Source organism: Nyctereutes procyonoides, unplaced genomic scaffold, assembly GCF_905146905.1.
Source record: "Nyctereutes procyonoides isolate TBG_1078 unplaced genomic scaffold, NYPRO_anot_genome, whole genome shotgun sequence".
Taxonomy (NCBI): Eukaryota; Metazoa; Chordata; class Mammalia; order Carnivora; family Canidae; genus Nyctereutes; species Nyctereutes procyonoides.
This window is the reverse complement of record NW_026575046.1, coordinates 52,302,823-52,328,047: the sequence shown is the minus strand read 5'-3', so window position 1 is coordinate 52,328,047 and position 25,225 is coordinate 52,302,823. Positions and strand designations below refer to the sequence as shown.

General features: G+C 55.1%; 1 protein-coding gene across 8 annotated transcripts; it reads left to right on the top strand.

Moving 5' to 3' along the window:
• Positions 1 to 2,025: 2,025 nt before the first annotated feature.
• Positions 2,026 to 17,982, top strand: PDLIM7 (PDZ and LIM domain 7). Of its 8 annotated transcripts, none has more exons than XM_055325212.1 (13): positions 2,026 to 2,147; positions 3,125 to 3,231; positions 6,260 to 6,411; positions 6,492 to 6,522; positions 7,041 to 7,159; positions 7,835 to 7,971; positions 8,133 to 8,169; positions 9,100 to 9,170; positions 9,323 to 9,560; positions 10,566 to 10,746; positions 17,150 to 17,270; positions 17,359 to 17,474; positions 17,632 to 17,982. In XM_055325212.1, the coding sequence occupies exons 2-13, from the start codon at positions 3,136 to 3,138 to the stop codon at positions 17,716 to 17,718; spliced, it is 1,386 nt and encodes a 461-aa protein (XP_055181187.1). In that variant the 5' UTR covers positions 2,026 to 2,147; positions 3,125 to 3,135; the 3' UTR covers positions 17,719 to 17,982. The 8 variants fall into 8 exon arrangements, with proteins under 8 accessions (XP_055181187.1, XP_055181191.1, XP_055181189.1 ...); XM_055325216.1 differs by lacking the exons at positions 2,026 to 2,147; positions 7,041 to 7,159 and adding exons at positions 2,792 to 2,989; positions 7,557 to 7,573 and having other exon boundaries at positions 9,109 to 9,170; XM_055325214.1 differs by lacking the exon at positions 2,026 to 2,147 and adding an exon at positions 2,793 to 2,989 and having other exon boundaries at positions 9,109 to 9,170.
• Positions 17,983 to 25,225: the final 7,243 nt, after the last annotated feature.

The following is a 25,225-nucleotide window of genomic DNA, read 5'->3' as shown; positions in this document are numbered from 1 at the left end:
TTTCAAGTGCAACATGAGCCCACTGGAATGCTAAAAGCTGAGGGTGTCGTGGTGTGATCTCCGCTTTAAAAATATCACCTTAGCTGCTGCATAGACTCTGGATTAGGTAAGGGTGGAAGGAGGAAGATCTTTTAGAAGACTGTTAAGGTGTCCAGCCACAAGACAAATGGCTAAGACAACAGTTTACAGCAGTGACCAGATATGGAACATATTCTCTAGGTAGAATTTGCAGAATCTAGGGTAGAACAGAGAAAGGAAAGATAATGTCATAGTTGATGCTGGATCAGGTGGATGGATGAATGGTGATGCCATTTACTAAGGTGAGGAAGAAGTTAGGGAGGTGGAAAATCACAGGTTTAAATTAGGATATAATGAATCGAGGTATCTAGACCTCTACACAGAGGTTGGATAGGATGTCGGATATCAGAGCCTGGAATTTGGGGAGAGAGGTCAAGACTGGGCATGTAACTTGGGAGTCCTTAGCATATAGATGTTATTGATAGTCACAGGACGAGATGGAATCCCAGTGAATGAATGTAGTCAGGGAACAGAACATCTCATGGTCACGTCAGGAGGCAGATGCGGAGCTGCCAAAGGAGGTGGAGAAGGAATAGCCAGTGGCACAAGGAGGTCTGAAGCCAGGGGCAGGGGAAAGGCACCTGAACCAGTGCTACTCCCAGGCAGGGTAAAAGGACAGCTGAGAAATCCCCACTGACTTGGTACCCTTGAGGTCACTGGAGACCCTGAGAAGAGGGAATTAATTCAGAGGACTGGTGGAATCAATGGCCTGACTGGAGCAAGTTCAAGAAAGAGCAGGAGGAAAGCAAATGCATACAGGGCTATAGACAACTCCTTTGAGAAATTTTACTCTCAAAAGGAGTAGAATAAAAGAGCAATATTTGGAGGGGAGGTGGAGTCAAGAGAGAATTTCTTTAAAGATAACTTTTTAAAAAAGATTTTATTTATTCATGAGAGACACACAGAGAGAGGCAGAGGGAGAAGCAGGCTCCCTGCGGGGAGTCAGATGTGGGACTCAATGGGTCAGGGACTCCAGGCAGGATCAGGACCTGGGCGGAAGGCAGAGGCTCAACGACTGAGCCACCCAGGCGTCCCTTTAAAGATAACTTTTCCAGAAGTTTGTGTAGTGGGAGGAATGACGCAGGAGGAGAGGATAATGTGATGACGGCAGAGTGGGGGGAGAAGAGCAGCAACCATGCCCTAGAGGGAGCTGAGGGGTCGACGCCCACTCACTCACCCACACCCTGCCGTTTCTGCTCAGTTTTCCCTGTCACCTGTGCTAGCTGCCCGGGATGACCATAGGGACAAAGTGGGGACTCTGACACCCCTGCTAAAGTCGTCCTGTTACATCCGCACTGCAGGCGCTGCCTTCTCAGGAATAGAGTACCGGGCAACAGACCATTTCAAGAGTGTGGGGTCGTTGCAGGGCTGCCCGGAGTCAGGAAGTGGAAGGGCCCAAAGGTCAGGCTCAGAGCCAAGCCAGGGGCTCCCTGCAACTCTGTCTGCCCCTGCCATTATTTTCTGCCTTCTGTAGAGGGTTCTACAAACCTAGCTTCCAGATTCCCCTGTCCCACCTCAACGGACCCCACCTCGAGACGCTCCACACCCATAAGTCACTCCGATTTAAAAATTCTGGAGTCGCGGATGGCTTGCACCTTATGCCAACCAATGCCTATCTTCACGAGGGACCTGCAAGGCGAGTATTATTGCCCCATTTTTCCGAGGAGGAAACCAAGATTCAAGATGTCCAGGTCTGTTTGATTTCCAAGGCCGCTTTCTTTCGGCTCTGCCAGAGGAGGCGCAAGCGGCTGGGCTCGCTGCTCGCTGACTCCCAAACTAGGCGAGCAGCAGCCCAGACCCCGCCCCACCAGGGGTCCCGGCCCGGGCCTTCCAGCTCGAAGCAGAACGGGACTCGGTGATTGGGCGGGGCGGGAGGGTTGGGCGGGGCTTCGCCGCCGCAGGAGGCCGGTCGCGGGCGGGACTTCGGCGGGGCGTGGCCTCCGACCCCGCCCCCTTCCGCGGGCTCAAAGCGGGCGGCGGCCGCGGAGGCGGGGTCAGAGCCCGGCGGCGGATCCCAGCGCGGCTCCTCGGGGCCGGCCACCGAGCGGCGCCTCGGCGGGGCGGAGCAGGTACTGGCGACCGCGCGGGGCGTCTCGGGCTAGGCCAGGCCGAGGGCGGGAGCCTGCGAGGGACCGCGAAGGGCAGTGGAGTCGAGGCCGCGCCGCGCTGCGCTTCCTCCCGCGAGCCTGGGCCCCCGCCCCCGCCCCCGCCCCCGCCTTCCTGTGGCGAAGCCCGCCGCGGCCCGGGCTGGCTGGCGCCTGCGCTGCTCCCTGCGCCCGGGACTCGGCCAATGCAGGGGCCTGGGGCGGGGGAGGGACGGGGGAAACTGAGTCACGCCGGGATAGTGTTGGGCCTGTGTGGGAGGGGCCACCCCCACAGGGCTCCTGATTGAATCCCCTCCCTGGCCACGCTCTGGGGTCCTAGACCTCACCGATCTCCACGGGGGCCGCGGCCCCGCCCGGTCGCCCCCAGAGCACAGGAGCCCTCATCAGCTTCCACCCGCCCGGGAGTGGCTAGGACCCGCTCCAGCCGCCTCCCTTCCACCCCTCCCCCTCGCGTCCCGAGCCCCCGAGCGTTCCCTCCGCCGGCTCCGCACAGTGTCAGCTTACACGCCTTATATAGTCCGAGCGGGCCTCGGCGCGGCCTGCCTGTCAAGCCCCGGGGGCGGGGGAGAGGACCGCCGGCCGACTCACGGCCGACTCACGGCCGACTCACGCGCTGTCTGTCCGAGGCTTCAGACGGGCTTTGAGGGGAGACCGTGTCAAATTAGCCCTGCAGCCCGTTTCTGAATGAAAAGAACTTCGACTGAATGAGGGGAACCCCTCATCATACCAGTCCCCGGGGAAGAGGGGTTGCCCCGACTTTTCCAGATTGAGGTCTGCCAGCCAGAAACCCAGCGACACCTGACAAGGTGCCCACCTACCGATGCCCTGGCTGTGTCCAGCGGCCGCTCGTGCCTGCCTGGCACCAGTCCAAGGCTGGTGTCTAGAGCTGGGCCTGCCTGCACACCCATCATGCTGTTGGCTTACCTTTTATTTCCTCCTAGGGGCAGGCGCCATGGATTCCTTCAAGGTGGTGCTGGAGGGGCCCGCACCTTGGGGCTTTCGGCTGCAGGGGGGCAAGGACTTCAATGTGCCCCTCTCCATCTCCAGGGTGAGCCAATGTTGGGGGAGGGGCTCCCCCGGGAGTCTTTGGGTGCTCAGGTCTCTAGTGGGGGATTGGAGGAGTCTGAGCAGGAGTGAGGCAGGTACAATAGAGCAGGAGATATCTAGGTCCAGAGATGTGCTGGACCTGCCACAAGATTCCCAACTAGGTTTGTATGGGAAGAGGAGTTCCCCACCACTGCCCCATACTCGATGCCATTCCACAAAGCTCGTGGGGCCACCTCTGAGGCCCTAGGGAGATGCCGATTCTGCAGGAGGTGAGCCTGAGGTCTCTGGGAAGTATCTAAGCTGCCTGAAGGAGCAATGCTTGGAGCCAAGCCCCAGCCAGGGCACTCCTGACTGCAGGATCTCACTTCAGTCTCACTGCCACCTAGGGAATAGCAATTGTCATCTTGTTTTTCCAGATGAGGGAACTCGGGGCTCAGAGAGGTAGAGGGACCTTTTCAGTGATTCCATGGCAAAACAGGGATTTGAATTCAAGCACTGGGATGGCCTGCAGTTTGGTGGGGAGGGCAGCACTTTCCAGCTTCTGTGAGATTTCTCCATCTTCATCCACTGGTCCTATTCAGGATGCAGTGGCCTCTGACCCAAAGCAGGAGTGTGGGATGGGGCTCTAGGGTTCTAATGTCAGCTCCTGAGGGCCTGCCCTGGTAGGGGCGGAGCTAGGGGCTGGCTCCTCCTTGTGTCAGGGGATTGCCTTATAAGCCCAAGAATGCAGCCCCATGCTGGGATGGCCAACTGGTGAGCAGAGTCCGAGGAGCCGAGAAAGGCTGGCTGTAGGACTCTGAGACTCAATTTCTTCATTGGTGGGTATGAGCAACATAGTAGCCTGAGGAATGGACTTTAAGATGTGGCCTGTTGGGGGCACTCTGGTCCTGAGCACCCTTGTCAGCAGCCCTAGCTGTGGGTGGGGCCACAAGCTGAGCCCAGCCCTGGAATTGGACCTAGGCCCTGGTGGGTGGGTGGGCGGGTGGGGTGGGTTTTTCTGAGCTGGTCAGCTCCTCCCTCTCCCCTGACCCCAGGAGGGAGGGGCTAGGGCTGGCTGTGGGCCCAGGCCTGGGAGATGAGGTAATGTCTGAGACTTGGGGGTTGGGCTGCTTATTAGAGCCCTCAGGCTGACTCACCCCTACCCCATGCAGCGTCCAACTCTCTGGCTTTCCCCCTTCTTGACTACTCAGGCTGCCTTGCTTCTCTCTCCAGCCCCCCACCCCACACCCAGGGTTTTCTCCTGCTTCTCTCTCTACCTCTCTGACCACTCCTCTATCCTGTCCTCCTCACTCAGGAAAGGAAGTCATCCCCAAATCCCTACCCCTCCCTTGGAGCCAGCTACTCCTGCCCACCCCCCAAGACCTCTACCTCAGGCTTAGCCCACACCTCCCAGGAGCCAGCTTGTGTGGGTAGGGAGTGGCTGGACCAGGTTTCCCTTCTACTGACTCAGCATGACCTTGAGTAAGTCACTTCCTTTCAAGGGTATCACTTCTCTATGCTCGTTATAAGGGGTTGTTGGATTGAACTAAAAGTGATTAAGATCTATGTCCCAGACCCAGCCAGGGGTTTAGGGAGTTGTCCTAGGTGGGCTGACCTCTGACTTGGGTTCCAACACTCAGCAGAGGTAGCCTAGTGTAGTGGAGCTTTGAGATTAGGATCAGACCTAGCCTTGCGTCTTACTGAGCAGCTTGAGGCAAGTTACATAACCTCTCTGTTATTCTTGTGTGCAAAATGCATATAACCTCAGACTCCATTTCACTGGTTTTTGGAAGATTCAGTATCAGTATGTGACAATACTAGGTGCTGAATAAATGTAAGGTGCTCTTATCATTTAGCAAAGAAGGAGGCACCCAGCTGGTTTGCCCTTCTAACCTCCCAGGCATGAAATAGAGCCAGCTCTCCCTTCTTGCCCTAGTGCTGTCAGTCTCTGCATCTGGTTTCTCTGCCTTCTGGAGATCTCTCTAGAACCTCCTATCTCCCCTCTCCCAGCCTGTACAGCTCAGTCTGTAAGCCTGAGGAGCCTCCTGAGGTCATGGACAGACAGTACCTTGCAGTCCTACCCCCAACCTACGAAATGTGAATTTGCCTTCCAGCACTTCCCCATAGAAGTCTACTTCATGCCAGGCCCCTTGCCAGATGCCGAGGCAGCTCTGTGGGCTTAGACCCATGAACAGCTGCACCACCCCTTTCTAGATTGCTGCCTCTGGAGTAGAGGGCTGAGAGCGCCCAGTGGGGTTGTCAAGGTTAGATCTATCAGGGGTCTGGGAAATACCCCACTGGGACTTTCAAAGGGCTGGTGGCCAAGTCCTGGTTCTTTCATGACAATCTCACTTCATGCTGGTGGTGACCATTACTGCCAGCCCTATTACCCCTCATTTGCCACAGGAAGCAGGGATTCCCAAGGCAGAGCCCAAAAGACTGGGGGGAGAGGGTGATGTGGCAATTGAAGGCTTCGGGGTGACACTCATTGACAGCCCCAGCTGACACCATGGGTCCTCTTCAAGTGCTTCACAGGGTCCCTGGAGATGACAGGGGTCTATTCCTGGCTCTCAGAGGGTCCTGGCAGATCCCTGCAGATGGCCACAGGACAGGGTGCTGGGAGTATGAGGTGAGAGCACCTAGCAGTATCATGGAGGAACTCGCCATTTACACAAGCCAGAGGATGGGTGAAACAGCTTGGGCAGGAGGCCAGCAGGGGGCTCAGAGGCTGTGGTTGGAGCTGAGCAGCTTGGGGCCCAACCTGAAGGTGGCTGCTTGGTGATGTCATAGCATTTTCTGCACTGTAGGGAGGAGGGTCATGGGAGGTGAACAAATGACTAAACAAACGGGGAGATTGGGGTATTTGTGAAATTCAGGTGAACCCCACCCCTCCCGGATTGTTTGAGTATTCAGCAGCTGCCCAGAGATTACGTTGAATGAAGAGGCCTCCAGGTTCTAGAAGTGGAGCAGTTTAAGCAGGGTTGACTAATGTTGGCCTCAGTTTGGTCTGCAGAGGCTTGGGGTCCCTGTGACCTTCCATCTGTCTGCAGCTCACTCCTGGAGGCAAAGCTGCACAGGCCGGTGTGGCTGTGGGTGACTGGGTGCTGAGCATAGATGGCGAGAATGCAGGGGGCCTGACGCACATTGAAGCCCAGAACAAGATTCGTGCCTGCGGGGAGCACCTGAGCCTGGGTCTCAGCAGGTACAAGGGCGCCAGCCTGCTTGGCGGGTGGGGGCACCCTGAGGCCTGGCCCACTGTTACCTCTTCCCCTTCTCCTCCAGGGCCCAGCCAGCTCAGAGCAAACTGCAGAAGGTAGGCCGGGGACATCTGAGCAGTCCATCTGGGCGGTGGGAAGGGTGGGATTGGACTGCTGGACTGACTAGGCCTCCCCCGGAGCAAGGAGCCTTGTTACCCCTATCCCTGGCCGGAAGTAGAGGGTGGAGGCCAGAGCTGGGAGAGTCTGGGAAACTGGGGGTTGGGCTGGGCTCTGCCGCACGGTCTGGGCACCACGCATGTCTGCCTGTCTGTCTGCTGCCTTCCGCTGGCCTGTGCTACAAGCCTCACTCATCTTGCCCCAGTTAGTCTGCCTTTTGGCCCGCGTGGGCTTAGATCATCCCTCCCAAATGGGCCCCTTGAAACCTGAGTCCTCCCTCCCCCATGCCTCCAGCCAGATGTGTGGGTGTGGGGGTTGGAGCACCGCTGTCCTTCCCACGCGTGGGGGGGATCCCCCTTGGGCCCAGAGTTCCCTTCGCACCCCCCCACACCCCCCGGCCCCCTGCCTGCCCCCACGTCCCCCCTCCCCCGCCCTGCCCGGCTCTGTCTCCGCCCAGGCCCTGGCCCCCACCGCAGACCCCCCGCGGTATACCTTTGCACCCAGCGCCTCCCTCAACAAGACAGCCCGGCCCTTTGGGGTACCCCTGCCAGCTGACAACGCCCTGCAGCAGAATGGGTACGTCGGTCCTGCCCACCCACGCCCATGCCGCGTGCGCGCGGCCCCCCACCCCCGCCGCCCCCCCCTCCCGCCCCTGCTGCCCACTGCTGCTCAGTCTGCATTGTGCCCCAGGCTGGCTGGAACCGTGCGGCAGCGACCCCTGGTGGCCGGGGTGGGGCTGCAGGCACTGGACCCCTCTGAGGGTGTGGCTCTTGCGCAGGCGCAGCCTTCCTGGGTGCTCCAAGCCAGGCAGCGCCCCCCAACTGGTGGCCTAGGTTTGGGGTGTGGTGTCACGTAACTGAGCCCCAGACACTCAGTGCAGCCTTGCCCCTGGCTACTCTGACCCCTTACCGTTTTTCTTCCTGTGTCTGTCCCTTTGTCCCTTTATCTGTCCATCTGTCTATTTCCTTCACAGGTGCAGACCCCTGACAAGTCAGTGAGCCCCCTCTGCCTGTCCTTCTCTTCCTTCTTTTTGGCATTCTGGGCGGTGGTCCCTCCCCACCCTAGCCACCCTCATTTCCTCTCATTTAGCTCCCTCACCCCCCCACCCCCCACCCCACCCCCCTCCCAGCAGGGCCCTGGCCTTGCCCTCTCCCACTCTCCCGGCACCATAACCCACATGCACCAATCTGGGGAGGGGCTGCCCCCACTGCCCACTCCTGCATGAGGTTCTGAGCCACACCCTCCCCACAGACAGCCGCTCCGGCCGCTGGTCCCAGATGCCAGCAAGCAGCGGCTGATGGAGGACACAGAGGACTGGCGGCCTCGGCCCGGGACAAGCCAGTCCCGTTCCTTCCGCATCCTTGCCCACCTCACGGGCACCGAGTTCAGTAAGTGCCAGCCCAGGGCAGGGCAGACTCTCCTGCTGGCCCCTGGCCTGGGCCTAGGCTCAGCTGGAGCCTGCTCTGGTGCCCTGTGACCTTCTGCCAGGGCTCAGGGCTGGGGTGGCCCTCTGTCTTCTCTCGGTCAATGCCTGCCTCTGCTCTCTCAGTGCAAGACCCGGATGAGGAACACCTGAAGAAATCAAGGTAAAAGGATGGACAATAGCCCTTCTTTCTCACCTCCTGCCTCTCCCATTCCAGCCACTGCCCTGTGTCTGCACCTGAGGGTCCGCCTCCAGGGCTATTTTCCTCCTTTCCTTCCTTCCTTCATCCCTCCCTTCCTCCCTTCAATCTCTCCTTCTACTTCTTCCTCCTTCTTTCTCTGCCCCCCAGGGAAAAGTATGTCCTGGAGCTGCAGAGCCCACGCTACACCCGCCTCCGGGACTGGCACCACCAGCGCTCTGCCCACGTGCTCAACGTGCAGTCATAGCCCGGCCCTCACTGGCCGGCTACCCTCTCTGCCTCTCTCTTTCTGTTCCTCCCACCGGGGCACCCCCTCCCCTGGCCACTGCAGCTTCTGCCTACCTCACCCACTCTTTTCCTGCCCCTGGACTGAGCCTCTTGCTGGCCTGGCAGAGGGCCTGGCTCTGTCTGACACTGCCTCCCCTCCTTGCCCTACAGTATTACTGTCTGCCAGGTCTGTGCTGGCTGAAGCATGGAAATAAACATTCTCAGCCTCGCTTTCTCTGCCTCTGCCTTCTATCTTTGTGGGCTTGATTTGTTTTGGCTCTGGGGGTATTACATGGTTCAGACCTGGTGTGGGCCATGCCAGTCTGGGTCTCAATGAGGGGTGGTACCTGACAAAGGGGACCCTGCCATCAGAGCTAGATCTCTGGGATGAGGAAGCCCCAAGAGCTGCCCCAGAAGGGAGCACACTCCCTCCATCTCCCAGCTCTGTACAATAGACCTGCCGGCTGGTCTAGGAGACACTGCCCTACCCCTACCTACTCCTCTGGGACCTGGAGTCCAGCCCAGCAGCTCTCATGCACCCAAGCATTTCCCATGGGGCCAGCAGGCCCAAGGTTGGGGGGTGGGGCCATGCCAGGAGCTTCAACCATACAGGGCCTTGAACTGCAGATCTTGCAGCCAGGTGCCCAGGACAGAAGCCCCAGCCCCAGCCTCAGCTACACCCCAGGAACCCTGGCCTGGTGAGAGAGAGTGGGCTTGGGCCTGGGGAAGGGTGGGTAGCCTCCAGGGGCATGCAGGTGGGGGAGGCCCCTCCAAGCTGACCCTGGCTCAAACCCTTGGCCTTTGGGGTCGCTGGGCACCTCCTTGGAACCACTTTCCTTGGCCTCGGCAGGCCCTACCACCCTCAGCCCCACCAGCCGCCCACCCTGGGCCGTGGATCCTGGATTTGCTGAGCGCTATGCTCCGGACAAGACCAGCACGGTGCTGACCCGGCACAGCCAGCCAGCCACACCCACACCTCTGCAGAACCGCACCTCCATCGTGCAGGCAGCCGCCGGAGGGGGCACGGGAGCAGGTGGTGGCAACAATGGCAAGACTCCCGTGTGCCACCACTGCCACAAGGTCATCCGGTGGGTGGCCTGTTCCTTTGCTACTCTGACCTTTTCCATCCTGAGGCCTGGCCCTGTCATCTTTCCGACCTCTGCGCCCCAGACTCTCTCCCCACTCATCTCAACTGTCACTGTGGGAGGATAAGGATTTAGTTTCCAGTTGCATTTGGGGGCAGGGACCTGGCCTAGGTCCTCAGATTCTGCATCGTTTCCCCCATCCCACCCCACCCCACGTCGGCCTCTATCAGTATTTGCCCTGCTGAAATGGAGGAAGTGCCAACAACACACCCAAGCTGCACCCCTAGAATGGCCGCTCTCTGGGCAGGGAAGGGCCTGTGTTCCCCCCCCCCCCCCCGTCCCCGCTCTCCCTCCTGTTCACCTGTTCTCTGCCAACCCTCAGCTCTCAGAGCAGACAGGCCAAAGGCCCCTCCCTCTCTGCACTATTGCCTTAGACCCATCAGGGTCATACAGTACCCCCGGAGTCAAGTGTGCTGGCTCCTAAGAACCTTGCTAGTTCTCAGCTATGGTCCTGCATGGCTCTTGACTCCTGTCAGCTCTTAGGCTCTGCAAAGAACCCCCTTCTTGAGACACCCTCATTTATGTGGGACCTGCCGGCCCCTCCCCAGGCCAGATGGACTAGGCAGGTGAGATAGGGTGGCACCGGGGTGGGCTCAGTTACCCCCTGGTGTTCAGATCCAATAGGCACTCTGGGCCTCCTGCCCCAGGGCACCAGTTCCTCTGGTTTGTCTCATTAGGCCCAAGTCAGCAGCCCCCACCAAGTGTAATCCTCCTTATTCCAACACTGCCTCTGTCACTCATTTCTTGTCATCAAAGCAGTGCAACTACATCACTGTGTCAACACTCGGGTCACCTCCCAAGCCTATTTCTCCTTTATTTGGAAAATGGGGAGAATGCATTTCCCTTCAAGGCTTCAAAATAGGTGTTCCCTAAACCCACTTGGGCTCTGGCTTGGCCCCCTCCCTCATTTGCCTACACTCCCTCTTACTGCCCTCACCTCCCCCTCAGGGGCCGATACCTGGTTGCACTGGGCCATTCGTACCACCCCGAGGAATTTGTGTGCAGCCAGTGTGGGAAGGTCCTGGAAGAGGGCGGTTTCTTTGAGGAGAAGGGTGCCATCTTCTGCCCACCCTGCTATGATGTGCGCTATGCACCCAGCTGTGCCAAGTGCAAGAAGAAGATCACAGGCGTGAGTGGGGCTGGTGGGTGGGTGGGTGGGAGGGTGAATCTGACTCTGTCAGTATCAAAAGATTACTACAGAGGAACTCAGGCCTTGGGCCTCTCCCCTCATGAGTCCTTTGGATTCTTAGCATCTTAATAAACAGGATGCAATATTAGCCTCATTTTATGTTAACCAAGATCCTCCTCACAAATAACTAAAACCCTACTCAGAGGGGCTCCAGCAAACGAGAGTGTCCAAGTGTCCCTGGCTCTCTGAAAGTAGAGTGTTCTTGTGGAAACTTTCACAAGCCGAAATAGCATAAAGTGAAGAAGCAAGTACTGTTAATTCATATGGAAGGAAATCTGAGTGTTCCCAGACCCAAAAAATAATCTCTTATACATTCTTCTGATACCTGAGGACACATCTTGCTCACAGATGCACAAAGTAAATTGAGAGAAAGCACAGATGCTCACAGACACAGCTTGGAGCTGTGGTGGCCTGGTGCTGGGTGGCCTGATGCTGGGGTGGTGCGGTGCTGGGGTGCTCTGGTGTGGGGTGGCCTGGTGCTGGGTGGCCTAGTGCTGGGATGACACAATGCTGGGGTGGCCTGGTGCTGGGGTGGCGCGGTGCTGGGGTACAGAGTGTGGCTCCCAGGGCACTTGCTCCGGTAAGGGGCACGTACCACCTCTGTAGTGGCTCACTGCAAGACAAATGCTGAACACTCTTTTTCACTTTTCACCTTTTTTTGGTAAAAGCAAAATTCCTTTTCATATTTCTTTCAGTTAATGGGTCTGTCACAAAAGCAAAGTGGTATAATACTTACTTTTGAAAAGTGGGAGGTATATGTGCTTGTTCAAACAGTCAGAAAGCCCACGGGGCACTACCTCCAAGCCCAGGTCATCGTGCAGGTCTTGAAGCCATCAGGACTTTTCTCATCACTTGCCTCTGCTTTTATCTGTGTTAGCTTCGTTCCCTGCACACTTTTCCTTGGAAGGTGGCAAAGATGGTGCCATGGTGGCTCCAGGGTTACATCTCCCCAGCCTAGCACTACAGAGAGAATAGAAGCACCCCTGTGCCGGCTGGCGCAGTGAGGGTCCCAGTGCTGGTGTTCACTGGAATAGCTTGTGTCACATGCCCATCTCTAAACCAAGACTAGCCAGGCCTGGGGGGCATCCACCAAAGCAGTGGTCAGGTGGTCCCACCCAAACCACAGACAGAGGGAGGAAGGATTGGTTCCCTGAAATAAAACGTTACCTGAAGAGGGTAGGTCCACCCTGATCATGGTGGCTGTCAGTGGGCTTACATTCATCTACAAGGATAAAACCTCAACAAAACAGGTTATTTACTTCAGTCACAAGCATTCCAGCTCAAGGATGTCCTTAGGCTTTTCCTGCTATTGGCTCCAAAATGCTTAGCAACTTGTAAAGCCTTGTCCCCAAGCCTATTTTATCTTGGTTGCCAGCCCCAGGCCTTATATTCTTGTTGCAGACAGAAAGGAGAGGGAAGAGCCAAATGGCATTATTTTAACAAGGTTTTGTTTTTGACTCTGGAAGAAAAACTGGGAACTTGCATCTTTATCCCAGTGTTTGGCATTGTTATCCTAGGAGCACCTGGACTGCAGGGGAAGTTGGCAAACCCAGTATCTTAGACTTCATCTCCTGTAAGCGAGGAAGGCAAAAAGGAAGGGGGTTGTGACAGGCTTTGAGGCTAACCCACAGGATCTGCCATTTCCAGTGCACGAGAGGACAGAAGATCTGAAAGATAACTCAGCGTTCCTGGAGGGCCTAGGACTATGCAGTGGTGAAGTCAGAAATCCAGACACAAATTTCTTTCTTTTTTTTTTTTTAGATTTTATTTATTTATTTATTTATTTATTTATTTATTTATTTATTTATTTATGAGAGAGAGAGAGAGAGAGAGAGAGAGAGAGAGAGAGAGAGGCAGAGACACAGGGAGAGGGAGAAACAGGCTCCATGCAGGAAGCCCGATGCAGGACTCGATCCCCGGGTCTCCAGGATCACACCCTGGGCTGGAGGCGGCGCTAAACCGCTGAATCACCCGGGCTGCCCCAGACACAAATTTCTGATCAAACTCCTGTTCTTCCCACTAAGGCTGAACACACAGCAGAGCCTGGCCATGTTTTCTGCAGGGCAACCTAGATGCTGGTGGGAACCAGGCTTGGGACTTGGGTCAGTATGTCATGAGCAAAGAGGGAAGGGCCATCTACCTTCTTCCCCCATTCGTTCTCTTATTAAATGTGGACGGTGTGCCACATAGTGCCCCATTCTCCAGGACACCTCATGAAGTAACAGGTTTGGGCCCCGCCCCCAGGAGCACCTAGTGGCGGGGAGGACTCAGAGGGTGCCAGGGGTCAAGGCACAGCCAGAGGAAGCAGGGGCAGAACAGGCAGGGCGAAAAGCTAAAGGAGTTCCTGTCGCCAATGTATGGAAACTGAAGCCCAGAGGGCCAGAAACTGCCCAAGGCTGCACAGGATGAGGGCTAAGCTGGTGTGGCCCCAGGACTGTTGACTCCCAGCTTGGGCTCTTCCTGACATTACTGCTTCTCCTATTTCTAGATACAGAGCTGTCAAATGTGGCCAGGGAGCCCCGTGGTAATGTTCATATCAGTAAGGAGAACCTTGACCACGAGCGGTATAAAACTCAAAACACTGGCTGCTTATTTCCCACCTAAGAAAGTGCAGAGGTGGGCATTCTGGGACTAACAGGCAGATCTGGTTTTCTGTATCTTGTTCCTCAGCTATTCTTAGCACAGGCTTACTTAACACTTATAGTCCAACATGACTCTTGAACCTCAACTAAAATTGCCACGTTTCAGCCAGCGGGAAGCCAGAAGGGGATGAAGGGATGGAGGGCCTATGGCAGCCATCTTGAGAAGATGCTGCCACCCAATGCTATGCTTCCATCCCATTGGCCAGATCTCAGTCACATGACCATACTGAGCTGCAAGAGAGGCTGGGAAAGACCAGCTATTTGGGGCAGCCATGTGCCCGGCAAAGAATGGAGATTCCATCAGTGGACAAGAAGGGGGGAATGGGTATTATCACAGTCTTTGTCATTGTAATGACAGTTTGTGTTGTGGGGCACTTACAGTGTGTGGGTATCCAGCTTCACAGTCCTATAGGAAGTCAGTTTGGTTATTTCCAGCTTCCAGGTGAGGGAATTTTGGCCCAGATCACAGTCATTTCCCTGCCAGCCTGGGCCACACCCTATTGGACTGCTCTAAGAGAATGGGCTGGATCCCAGGACCTTTCTTGAGCTGGATGTCCACAAATCAAGGCCATTCTGTTCGAGGACTGCCCTGTGTTACACTGCACTCTTGTCCTGCTGCACCTGTCCTGAGTGGACAGTGTTATCACCCAGGCACAGATGAGGAGCCAAGCCTTATTTATAGGGCCTGGCTGGTTCCCAGGTCCTGGAGTAAGCCTTGGATGGCAAACCTCTCCTACCCAGCCCAGGGTAATGTTCCCCAGAGGCCCAGGGGCCCCTAGCTTCTCCTCTTGCAGGGACTCACAGCCTGACAAACACTAGAAAGCCCTCACCTCATCCTGGGGGTAAGGTAAGGGGGAGAAGCCTTACCTGCCCTGCAAGGAGTGCCGTTCCCTGTCAGCACCCGGAGCTCAGAACTGTGCCTGCCCTGGGAAATCAGCATGGAACATGGGGAGAGAAACATGGAGCAATCAGATAGTTTCAGTGGAGTTGGAAGGAAGCTGCAGAGCGTGAGGGACACATTAAAGGTGACCTACCCTGGTTTGTGGACCATTAGAAACCCCATGTTCTTAAGGCTCACCTCTCACCACTAGCCCCTCTCCAGTGCTCCAGCCATGTGGGCCACTTCATTTTGCCACTGTGCTATTTCTCTTCCCACAGGGCCCTTGCAGAGTCTGTCCTCTCTAGGAATACTGTTTTAGCACCCTCTGTACCTTGTTCCTTCTCATGTGGGTCTCCTATCATTTCCTCAGGAAATGATATCCACCTTCTCTGATATCTACTCTTTCACCAGGCCAAGTCCCCCACAGTTTGCTCACTAAGCCCCAGTCTTTTGTCCCATCTTTCCCCAGGTGTGAACTCCATGTGCTGGGGCCAGGGCTATTTTGCTTTATATTGTGCTCCACATATAGGAGGCAATCAGTGAATGTTTGAAGGAATGGATGAAAGTGCTCTCTAAGCTGAACTTTATTTTATTTTTTTTCTAAGCTGAACTTTAAAAATTAGTAGGAATTAGCTTAGAGAAGGATCGGGAGAGAGTACTCCAAGCAGAAGGAATAGCTTGTGTCACAAGGTAACACCTGAGAAGGGTGTGAGATGAAGCAGAAGAGGTGAGTGGGGGCTGTGTTAGGAGTTTGGAGCTGAGGCTGATGAGGCTGATGAGGTCAGCTATGCTGCAGCAAGCTTCCTCTGGGCAAGGGGAGAGAGAAGGGGAACAGGGCCTGGGTCAGGGCTGTGGAGATAAGAGAGGCAGATTTAGGAAATAAGGGCATCAAATAAATATTGATAACTGGCTTCCAAGTTCTTCAGAATACCAGCAGAAAGCTGCCTCTCTGCTCACACATACACTGGACCCACCTCTGGACACCCCAAGTTTTTGCCCAAGCCCCCTGTCCTACCAGCTTGCAGCCAGGTTCCTGTCCCTGGAGCTTTTGTCTACTTCTTGAAAAGAGGCAACATCAGGCAACAGGAAGAGCCAGCTTTGGAGTAGCTGGACTTGAGCATAGAACCCATTTCTGCCATCTGTTGACTATGTAACCTGGTGCAGTTCGTTTTCCCTGGGCCTCGCTAAAATGATGTCAGTAACTTCCTGGCCAGGGTGATTGTGAGGTGTATGTGAGATATGACATAGATGCAGAGGGCACAGATGGGCCATCTGAGAGCTACATGCTGCCCATGTGTCTTGCTTGGTATACAGTTTCATTTTAAATTAATGGGCAGTATTTGAGAATCAGATTTCACTTCAACAGCTAGATTTCAACCTGAGCCTTCCAGGCTTCGCTCTATGAACTGGTCACCACCATCCCTACAGGCAGAAACAGGTGCTCCCCAACTACACCTTGCCCCATTGAGTCCACTACCTGCCCTCAGCAGGCATGGAGTCTGAGACCCCCAGCCTCAAATCTAGGGCCATCCTTACAACAACCTTCAAGGCTGGGATTAGGTTCCCAGTTCACAAGGGAAGGAACCAAGTGTCAAGAGAGGGTGATGTCATTGGCCAAGTTACCTAGCTAAGAAGCAGAACCTGGTGGGACCCACAGATCTGGCCCACCCTGAAGCCCCACACTGCCCTCTGCCTGTTCTAGATCTGAATACTCCCGGCCCTGGTTGGCTCAGAGGTCCCCAGGATTGACAGCCCAGGCCCAGGGAGTACACAGAACGCCCCCACCCCCAGCCTCTGCTTCCTCCCCAGTCCAGTGGAGCAGGTTAATTCCCGAACATTTGTTGATGAGCACCCCTGGGGATAGGCACTGTTGCACTATATCAGCTCCTAGAACAGTCATGTCTCATTCCCTCCTGGACCTTACATTTGAGTAGGAAGAAGGGAAGAGAGGAAGACGATAAGCAATAGATACAATAAGTAAATCATCTGCTGCTGTGTTAGTAAGAGCTGTTAAGCATTGAGAACAGAGTTAAAGGTGTTGGGAATGTGGCATTGGAAGAACAGATTGGAAGTATTAACTGGTGGTGTCAGAACAGGCCTCATGGAGAGGGGGACATTGAAGCAGAAACTTGAAGGCAGTGAGCAGTGAGACTTGGGATGTAACAGGGGTACACAGCCCAGACAGGGGGGACAGCCGGTGTGAAGCCCCAAGAGTGGCATGCTGGGTGCGTCAGCCATGGGCAAGAGGCCACGTAGAGAGAGCAGAGGATACATAGGCCAGAGGGAAATGTAGGGTAGGCAGGGATTCAAGCAGAGGGGAATGTGGATTTGTTCTGGTTGATATCTGTCTGAAGGGGCAGAAGGAGGAGCTCAGAGGTCAGTTTTGTACAGTCACTCAAGCCAGGGATCTGAGGCCTACCTCCCACATGAGGGAGGCAGTGAGAATTGGTCAGGTTTGGATGCATCTTGAAGGCGGACCCAACAGGAGTTCCTGGCAGACTTGTTGTGGCATATGAGATAAAGAGGGGCATCTCAGCTGAGCAAATGGAAGCATGGAGTTGCCATCAACTGAGATAGGAACAGCTGTGAGAGAGGCAGGTTTGGGGTGTAGAGGTTATGAGCTGAGCTTTGGACATGGCAAATCTGAAAGACATGGTGGACATCCATGGGGAGACCTCAGCGCCAGAGATAGAGTAGGAATGGTGGTTGTGCAGATGTAACATTTACCATGGGAAGGAAGAGGGCCCACGGCCAGCCTTCCTGTGTCCCCAGCTCTGGAGAGGAGGGGCCAAGCTGCCTGGTGACTGTAGCGTCCTCCTAGGAGATCATGCATGCCCTAAAGATGACCTGGCACGTGCATTGTTTCACCTGTGCGGCCTGCAAGACACCCATTCGGAACAGGGCCTTCTACATGGAAGAAGGGGCACCGTACTGCGAGCGAGGTAGGGGATGGTTGAGGGGGGCACAGGTAAGGGGTAGGGTGCGGGGCAGGTGAGAACCTAGCCCCCCCCCCTTTGCCTCCATCCTCAGACTATGAGAAGATGTTTGGCACGAAATGCCGGGGCTGTGACTTCAAGATCGATGCTGGGGACCGCTTCCTGGAGGCGCTGGGCTTCAGCTGGCACGACACTTGCTTTGTGTGTGCGGTGAGTGCCCCCAACCTTGGACTCGGGTCCTACCCCCTCGCCCTGTGTTCCTCACCAGCCTCCCTCCCACTCCCTGCCTCTGGAATTCATGAGAGTTGGGAAAGGGGCTCTACTGCCACCCCCCATCCCCACGTGGCTTGACCTTGGCTGTCCTCAGATATGCCAGATCAACCTGGAAGGAAAGACTTTCTACTCTAAGAAGGACAAGCCCCTCTGCAAGAGCCATGCCTTCTCCCATGTGTGAGTCCCTCCTGTCCACTGCTGCCTCATCCAGCCCAGCCAGAGGGAGCTCCAGTTCTGGAGTCATCGGCCCAGATTTCTGGATAGGGCTGGCAAAGGTCACCCCAACCCCAACTCCTGGCCTGAGCCTGGGGTTCCCTGGGCCCTGCCCCATCCCCTTCATTTCCCCGCACTGCCTCCATTTCCTCCCACTCCCTCCACACACTGGTGCTGACCACACCAACCCCTGCTCACATCCACTGCCACAATAAAGCTGTATCCAGCTGTGTCCTGCATGTGCCTCTACCTGTGCATAGGAGAGGTGGGATTTGAGGCACACAGCAGGGTGGAGGTCAAGCTGGTTTTCCCAGGGCTGGCCACCCTGGTCACCCTAGTGATGGGGACTTGGATAGCACATGGTCAGTGGGAAAAGATAAAGGGAGATCCCCTTTGCTGGGCCCCAGCACCCACACAAGTGGGGGTGCCTGATATGGACTGGCTCGGAGGTACATCTGCAGAGATGGGAAGGGAAAAACAGTGACAGCCAGGGTGAAGGCCCAGAGGCATCAGCCCAATGCCACAGCAGAGCACCCCCCCCCCCAGCAGAGCACAGCCCCCAGGTCCTGGGAGGCCACAAGTGACCAGCGAAGGAGCTGGACTGTATCTTGTGGGTGGGGTGGGAGTGGCAGGGCACAGAAGAGTATGAAACAGTGAAGCAGCCAGTTCAGATCTGTATTGTAAAAGAGCTCTGAGAGCTGTGAGCAAGGAGGACAGAAGGAGAGGGAGTCGGAGGAAGGGCAGGGGCCACGGAAAGGGAGGAAAAGAAAGTGACTTGGTAGAGATGGGACCCGGTGACAAGTCCCAGGGGCCTGAAGGATGAGGGGTGAGGAGGGGCATGAAGGCAACTCTGCTCTGCATCTGGAATATACCAGCCATTGCTCACATCATCTCATGCCATCCTCCCAGCCACCCCGTGAGGCATCTACCCTTACTGTAGAGATGGCAGGTTAGGAGACCTAAGTTTTCAGAGCTCCTGAGCCACTAGCCAGGCTAGATGCCAGACCTGCAGATGGCCACATGGGCCTGGACTGGCTGGCACTGAGCACCCTTCATCAGCAAGTGCCCCTTGGAAGCTCCCTTCTGCCTGCTGTCTCAAAACTTGGAGGCTCTGGTGGTGGCCCTATCCTTCTCTGGAGCTTCCTGCTGCCGCCTGATGCCCCCACCATCATAGGAGAATTATCATCTCTCTCTCCTCAAGCGTGGACAGGAGAGAGACTCAGGAGAGGGCCCCAACTCGGGCCAGGACAGCGTGGCCTGAGGACCTTTATTTAGCATGTCTGAAGTTGCTGGCGTTCTTTTTTTTTTATTTTTTATTTTTTTATTTTTTTAGTTGCTGGCATTCTTAATAGGTCCTTGGGCACGTCCTTCTCAAGGGAAGAGACAGCCTCTTGTGTTCTGAGGACCCCCAGAGCATGAGTGCAGAGCTCTCTGTATTCTTTTCATCACATCTTGCCAGAGCCTAGAACAGCACCTGGCACAGAGTGGATGCCCAATGAATGTGACTGGGTGGGGTGGGACATTTATGTGACAAAGACAGGAAGCAGATGAAGATTCAAGTCCATGTTCACCTCAGATTCAATTCAGGAATGAGTTTGGGACAGGACCAGGGAGGCCACAGATGCTTATAATTGATGCCCAGGGAAGAGAGTTGAGGAGCAGGGCCCCAGCAGGTCACAGCAGAGGTAAGCAGGTAAGATGCGGTTTCCTTTCAATGGAGACGTCCCTAGCATATTAAGCACAGTATCTTTCACTTCCACAAAGAAATGTACTCTCTCCCACTTCTCTTGAACTGTGAAGCCCTCTCAGTCCGTGCTTGGTTTCCATGGATACAGGTGAGCAAGAGCACAGGGGAGGAGGGTGAGTGCTGCTGGGAGCAGTCTGAGGGGAGCCTTCTGGGGGCAGCCACTCTCGGCCCCAAGCAAGGACCACCATTCAGGAATGCCCAGCTGTGGCAAATCTCAGTTTACCAACAGCATCCAGAGATGCGGACTTTTATGTGAAATCTGGTTTTTGGACACTGACAATTAAGGTTGATTCTTTCTTCACCTGTTAAAAAAAAAAATGAATGTGGAACAAATTCCACATGAGGACAGCCAGGGAAGAAGTGAGAGGCCAGGAAGCAGCAACATCACAGCAATGTGGGGACAGAGGAAACAAATGACAGCCCCTTGCAGAGCTCAGGGCAGGGGGGCAGGGGCAGGGCAGGAGTGTTTCCAGAAGTGCCAACAGTGTTATCCAGGCAGATAAGGCCAAGGAGTCCCCACCGCATTTCCAACAAAGCAATGTTTGCCAGATCAGTGTAGCAGAGAGCTAGGGCAGCGGCCAGGGTGAGAGGGACAAACAGAAGGGCTGGTGAGATGTAGAATGAGAGGAGAGGAGAGTGTAGACAACTCTTTCAAGAGGCTTGGCTATGATGGGCTAGGAGGAATCCCGGCCACTGGCAGCCACAGTCAAGTCAGTGGACAGCCCAGATGTGTGGAAGGAGGAAGCTGGGAAAGGTGGCTGAAGACGGGGAAGTTGGGGGAGGGTGGACAGGGAGGGGAAGGTGAGCAGAGAGGTGGAGACCGAATTTCAGGAAAGAGAAGCTAGCCTGGATGGAAATAAACACAAACAGGGGGCACCTGTTCTTAATGCTTCTTCTGTCTGCTCAACCACAGAGCAATAGCTTATGTATAATTTAATCAGAAAACCACTTAGGTCATTAATGGCCTGTTTCAGAGGAGGGGAACTGAGGCTCAGAGAGTGAGAGTGACCCAGCCAGAAGGGCTTGGGGATCAAAGGCTGAGGTACTCCCCAGTGCTCCTCCCAGCTTCCCCCCCCCACCACCACCACCAAAGAGCTGCAGGGATCACGGTGTTCCAAGCTGGGGTGTGAGGCTGTGCGGGTGGAGGCTCTGAGGACTGGGAAATGTCCTTGTGCCAGGCAGGGGAGGCCATTAGCGCCCTTGGAGAATGGTCTCCAACCAGGGTGGCAGAGCCCACGGCGGGGGGGGGGGGGGGGGATGAGGGGGATGAGTGGGCAACTGGAGAGGCAGCAGGCAGGGGAGGGGCTCTTGCTGGCTCTGAGCTGTTCGAGCTCATTTGAAGTCAGCGGGGAGAGAGGCGGTGCAGGGCGAGAGACTTCCACGGGAGTACAGAGTACAGAGAACCGATGATCCCGGGGCTGCCTCCTCACCTGCTCAGTGCCAGCTCCCACGTGGCCCCCTCCAGGCAGCCCTGCCAGGGAAGGGAAGCTGTGGGCCAAAGGACTGGGCCCCATGGCGCACAGGGACCAGTGGCCAGGCGGGGATTTTGGAATCCCAACCCTGTGAATGGAGGATAGGTCCCCCTGGCCCCTAACGGGGTGCGGGTTGGGGCTAGGGTTCCAGGGGCCACAGTGGGGCAAGAAGCTTGCTGGAAGTCTGGGAAGAACTCCCAACCCTGGGAGATCCTGTGGGGAGGTCACCACAGAGTGGCCAGGGGGGTTGTGGGGGGCAGCGCAGGCACTAAAAGGCCAGCTCAGCTTTCACCCTGTCCTGCTGCTGACAAGAATGACTACTGCTTGGGGATTAGGCAGATTAGGAAGGACTCTTCCAGCTGCCATTCAAACTAGTTTAAGCAAAAGCAAGCATAATTTGTCTCATTTAACCAGGAAGGTTGACAGCAGGAGTCTCTCCGAGCTTACTTTCTCTCCATCTCTCAGCTCTGTTTTCCTCATGCTGGATGGCTGTATTCTCAGGTGGGTCTCCCGTTATTGGCAAAGATGCCCTTCAACCAGCCCCAGGCCCATATCTTGCCAGCTCAGTAGCCCCAGAGGAGCCTTTCTCGGTGGTTCCAATAATCTCAGAGCTGACACCATTGGATTGACTCGGGAGATGTGTGCATCCCTGAAGCAGTCTCTGCATCTGACCACGGCCTGGAGTGGAAAAGCAACCTGGAGGACAGGAACAGAGATACCTAACCTTGGACATCCACAGCACTGGGCACATTTCCTCCCCTCCAAGCCCAGACCCCTGCCCTGACTCCCACTGTAGTCTCCACAGCTACAGCCTTAAGAATTACTTCTGATGGGGTGCCTGGGTGGCTCAGTCAGTTAAGCATCTGCCTCCAGCTCAGGTCATGATCCCAGGTTCCAGGATCAAGTTCTGTATTGGGCTCCCTGCTCTGAGGGGAGCCTGCTTCTCCCTCTCCCTCTGCTGTTCCTCCTGCTTGTGCTCTCTCTCTAATAAATAAAATCGAAAAAAAGGGGTCCCTGGGTGGCGCAGCGGTTTGGCGCCTGCCTGCCTTTGGCCCGGGGCGCAATCCTGGAGACCCGGGATCGAGTCCCACGTCGGGCTCCGGGTCGGGCTCCGGGTGCATGGAGCCTGCTTCTCCCTCTGCCTATGTCTCTGCCTCTCTGTCTCTCTGTGTGTGACTATCATGAATAAATAAATAAAATCTTTTTAAAAAAAATCGAAAGAAAAAAAGAAAAAAGAAAGAGAAGAAAGAAAGAAAGAAAAAGAAAGAAAGAAAGAAAGAAAGAAAGAAAGAAGAAAGAAAGAAAGAAAGAAAGAAAGAAAGAAAGAAAGAAAGAAAGAAAGAAAGAAAACAACTACTTCTGACCAAACTCTAGGCAGGGCCACACCCCTGGAAATGAGGGTGCTAGGAGGGGAAACAGGGAGAGCCTGTGGTGTGACGTGGCATGGGACAGACCTGGGTTCCCATCCAGACTTTGTCATTCACCAGCTGCACACCTCAAGGCAAGTCATTGCCCCTCCCTAAATCTCAGTTTTCCCATCTGTAAAACAGTAAAAAGGGCCAACACATCAATAGCACCTACTATGTGTGGTTGCCACTTTAAGCACTTTTTATTTTTTATTTTTTTTATTTTATTTTATTTTTAGATTTTATTTATCTATTCCTGAGAGACAGAGAGAGGCAGAGACACAGGCAGAGGGAGAAGCAGGCTCCATGCAGGGAGCCCAACGTGGGACTGGATCTCAGGTCTCCAGGATCACACCCTGGGCTGCAGGCGGTGGTAAACCGCTGCGCCACCAGGGCTGTCCCACTTTAAGCACTTTTTAGATTTTTTTAAAAAGTCTTCAGACAGACCCTATGAGGTAGGCACCGTCATGATCATCCCATCTTATAGTTGAAAATGAGTAAGACAAGAACGGTCTGGCAATGAGTCTAGGGCAACATGGTTGGCAAAGTCTGTACAGTGACAGCAATGGACAGGAACAGAGCTAATGTGGCCCAGTGGCTGGCTCTGGACCAGGGGCAGATGCCTGGGAGATGCTCTGAGCACTGAAATGATGCTGGGCACTCTTGAAAGTACTTGGTTCAAACTTGGCAGGGGCAGGATCAGGGCAGAGAAGGCTCCACCTGCTGATCCTGAAAAAGTGCTGAGGCTAACATGCCAGTCTTGAAACCTTCCCTGAGAGTTGTGGAGAAGCACAGAACAGGAAGATGGGTGTGGGAGGTAGGGAGAGCCAGCCTTCCAGGAGGAGGGAGGGGTTTCTCACCTTTGAAGCCCCCATCCAGTCACATTTTATCCTTATAAATCAGCAAAGAGGAGACTTAGAGAGGAGAAGCCTTTTAGCCAAGTTCATACAGCAAGTGACCAGCTTCTGGATCTGAATCCTCCCTCTTTTTTGTCTCTTCTACTCCAGGGACAGAGAAGTCACTGGACCAGCCTCCCAATGTGGAGGGGAGCTGGCACTCTAGGGATGGGAGAGATCCAATATGTTAGTGATTTGAAGGGTGATCAGTGCTGGGAGTGGTAGACACGAAAGCCTGGTGGGAGCTCCAAGGAGGCACTGAGATCAACACCCCTCCCCCCGCGCCCCCCCCCCCCGTTGTCCCACCCCCACCAGGCCTCAGCTGGCAGGCCTGTGAGTTTGTTTCATGGGTAACAAGTGGCTGAAGAAAGGCAGATTCACAGAGGGTGATTGGTGATCACCTTCCTCCCACTGGTAAAAGAAGGTGAAGATCATGATGGGGCCACTAAATTTGGCAACTTAAGAGTCACCAGTGACCTCACTAGTTGTCCCTGAAGCAGTGCCAGGGACAACAGGAGCAAAAGGAGACAGATTGCAGATTTATAAATTAGATTTATAGAGGGCTAAAGGGTAAGAGGACCAAAAGGAGTAGGCTCCAGGGCATGTAAGCAGGGAACCCTCTTTCTCCCCTGAAAATAGAGAAAACGGGGCATGGGACATATGAGGACTCTGTGCTATCTTTGTAATTTCTCTGTAAATTTAAAACTGTTCTAAAATTAAAAGTTTATTTAAAAATATAGATGGCAAAGAGGTGAGAGTGGGGTGGCTGGAGACAGTTTGTAGGTGGCTGAGGGGAAGAAGGAATTTGAGGAAGGGAGAGCATGCTCATTGGACTTCTGTTTTTTGGATGTGAAATTGAGTGAGCAGGAGGCTGGGGAGGAGGAGGTGGTGGGGAATTCTGAGCTGGGACACGTCAAAGAAAGTAAGAGGGGAATGAGGCCAGAGATGCCTCTACCTACTCCTCCCAAGCACCCCTCAGCCCTAGGGTGGTCTTCTCTCTCCCCAGAATCCCACTGACTCTGCCCAGGGCCTTGCTCCAAGTGGCAGCTGTGGAGAAATTACCAGGGCCAGGGGTCCATGGCATACTAGGTGCAGAGTACCCGAGGGAGGTGTCTGTGAAACTTAGGGGGTTTGAAGAGGTTATTCCTACTTGAAAGCACTGGGACTCACTGCTAATCAATGCACACTGCTCTCCTCCTCTTGGTGTAACTGATTACCCATCTCAGAACTCAGAGGCCCAACTGGGGGCCCCCTCCTTTTCCATCTCCCAGACTGGACCAAGTAAAGCTTGCTTGATTCTGTCACCTCCCCCAAGAAGATGGGGGTGGGAGGCTGTGTAAGAGGTGGAAAAGGCTTCTTCAAGCTGGGGAGAGTTTCAGGGTCCCACTTCAGCAAGGAGTGGAGATGTTCCATGAGGCCCTGGCAGTGGTGCCCACTCCCTTGTAGGGGACTTCTGTACTTGGAACCCTGCCCTGGGAGTCTGGGGTTAGATGCTGCTTCTGGAACTGTACTTGGGATTCCTCTGTGAGGCCTGAGGCTTGGGAGAGAAGGCAAAGGAACTGGAGGCTGGACCCATCAGAGACAGCCCTTGGGGGCAGCCAGGAACTGAGAGAGTGCTCTAGAGAGAGGTGGGTCAGGGATGGGAAAGAAGTTGGGAATCCTGGAGTACTGAGCTAAGTTGGGGCTGAGCACAATCAAGGAGGCAGGGAAGGAGGGGTGTGGTTGGGAACTGGGATCCCAACGGGAATAAGGTAGGCAGGCTGGACCGAGGAGGGTGCTGCTAGCGAAGGTGGTTATTGTGAATGTGTGGAGGTGCGCACTGAGGGCGTGGTTGGGAAGTAGGCTGGGAAAGAAATGGGTTGGATGTGGGGTAGGGACACAGATGGCAGTGAATAATGATGGGGGTGGACTAGGAGTGGACCTTTCAGAGGTGGGTATGGGCTGCATACGGGCC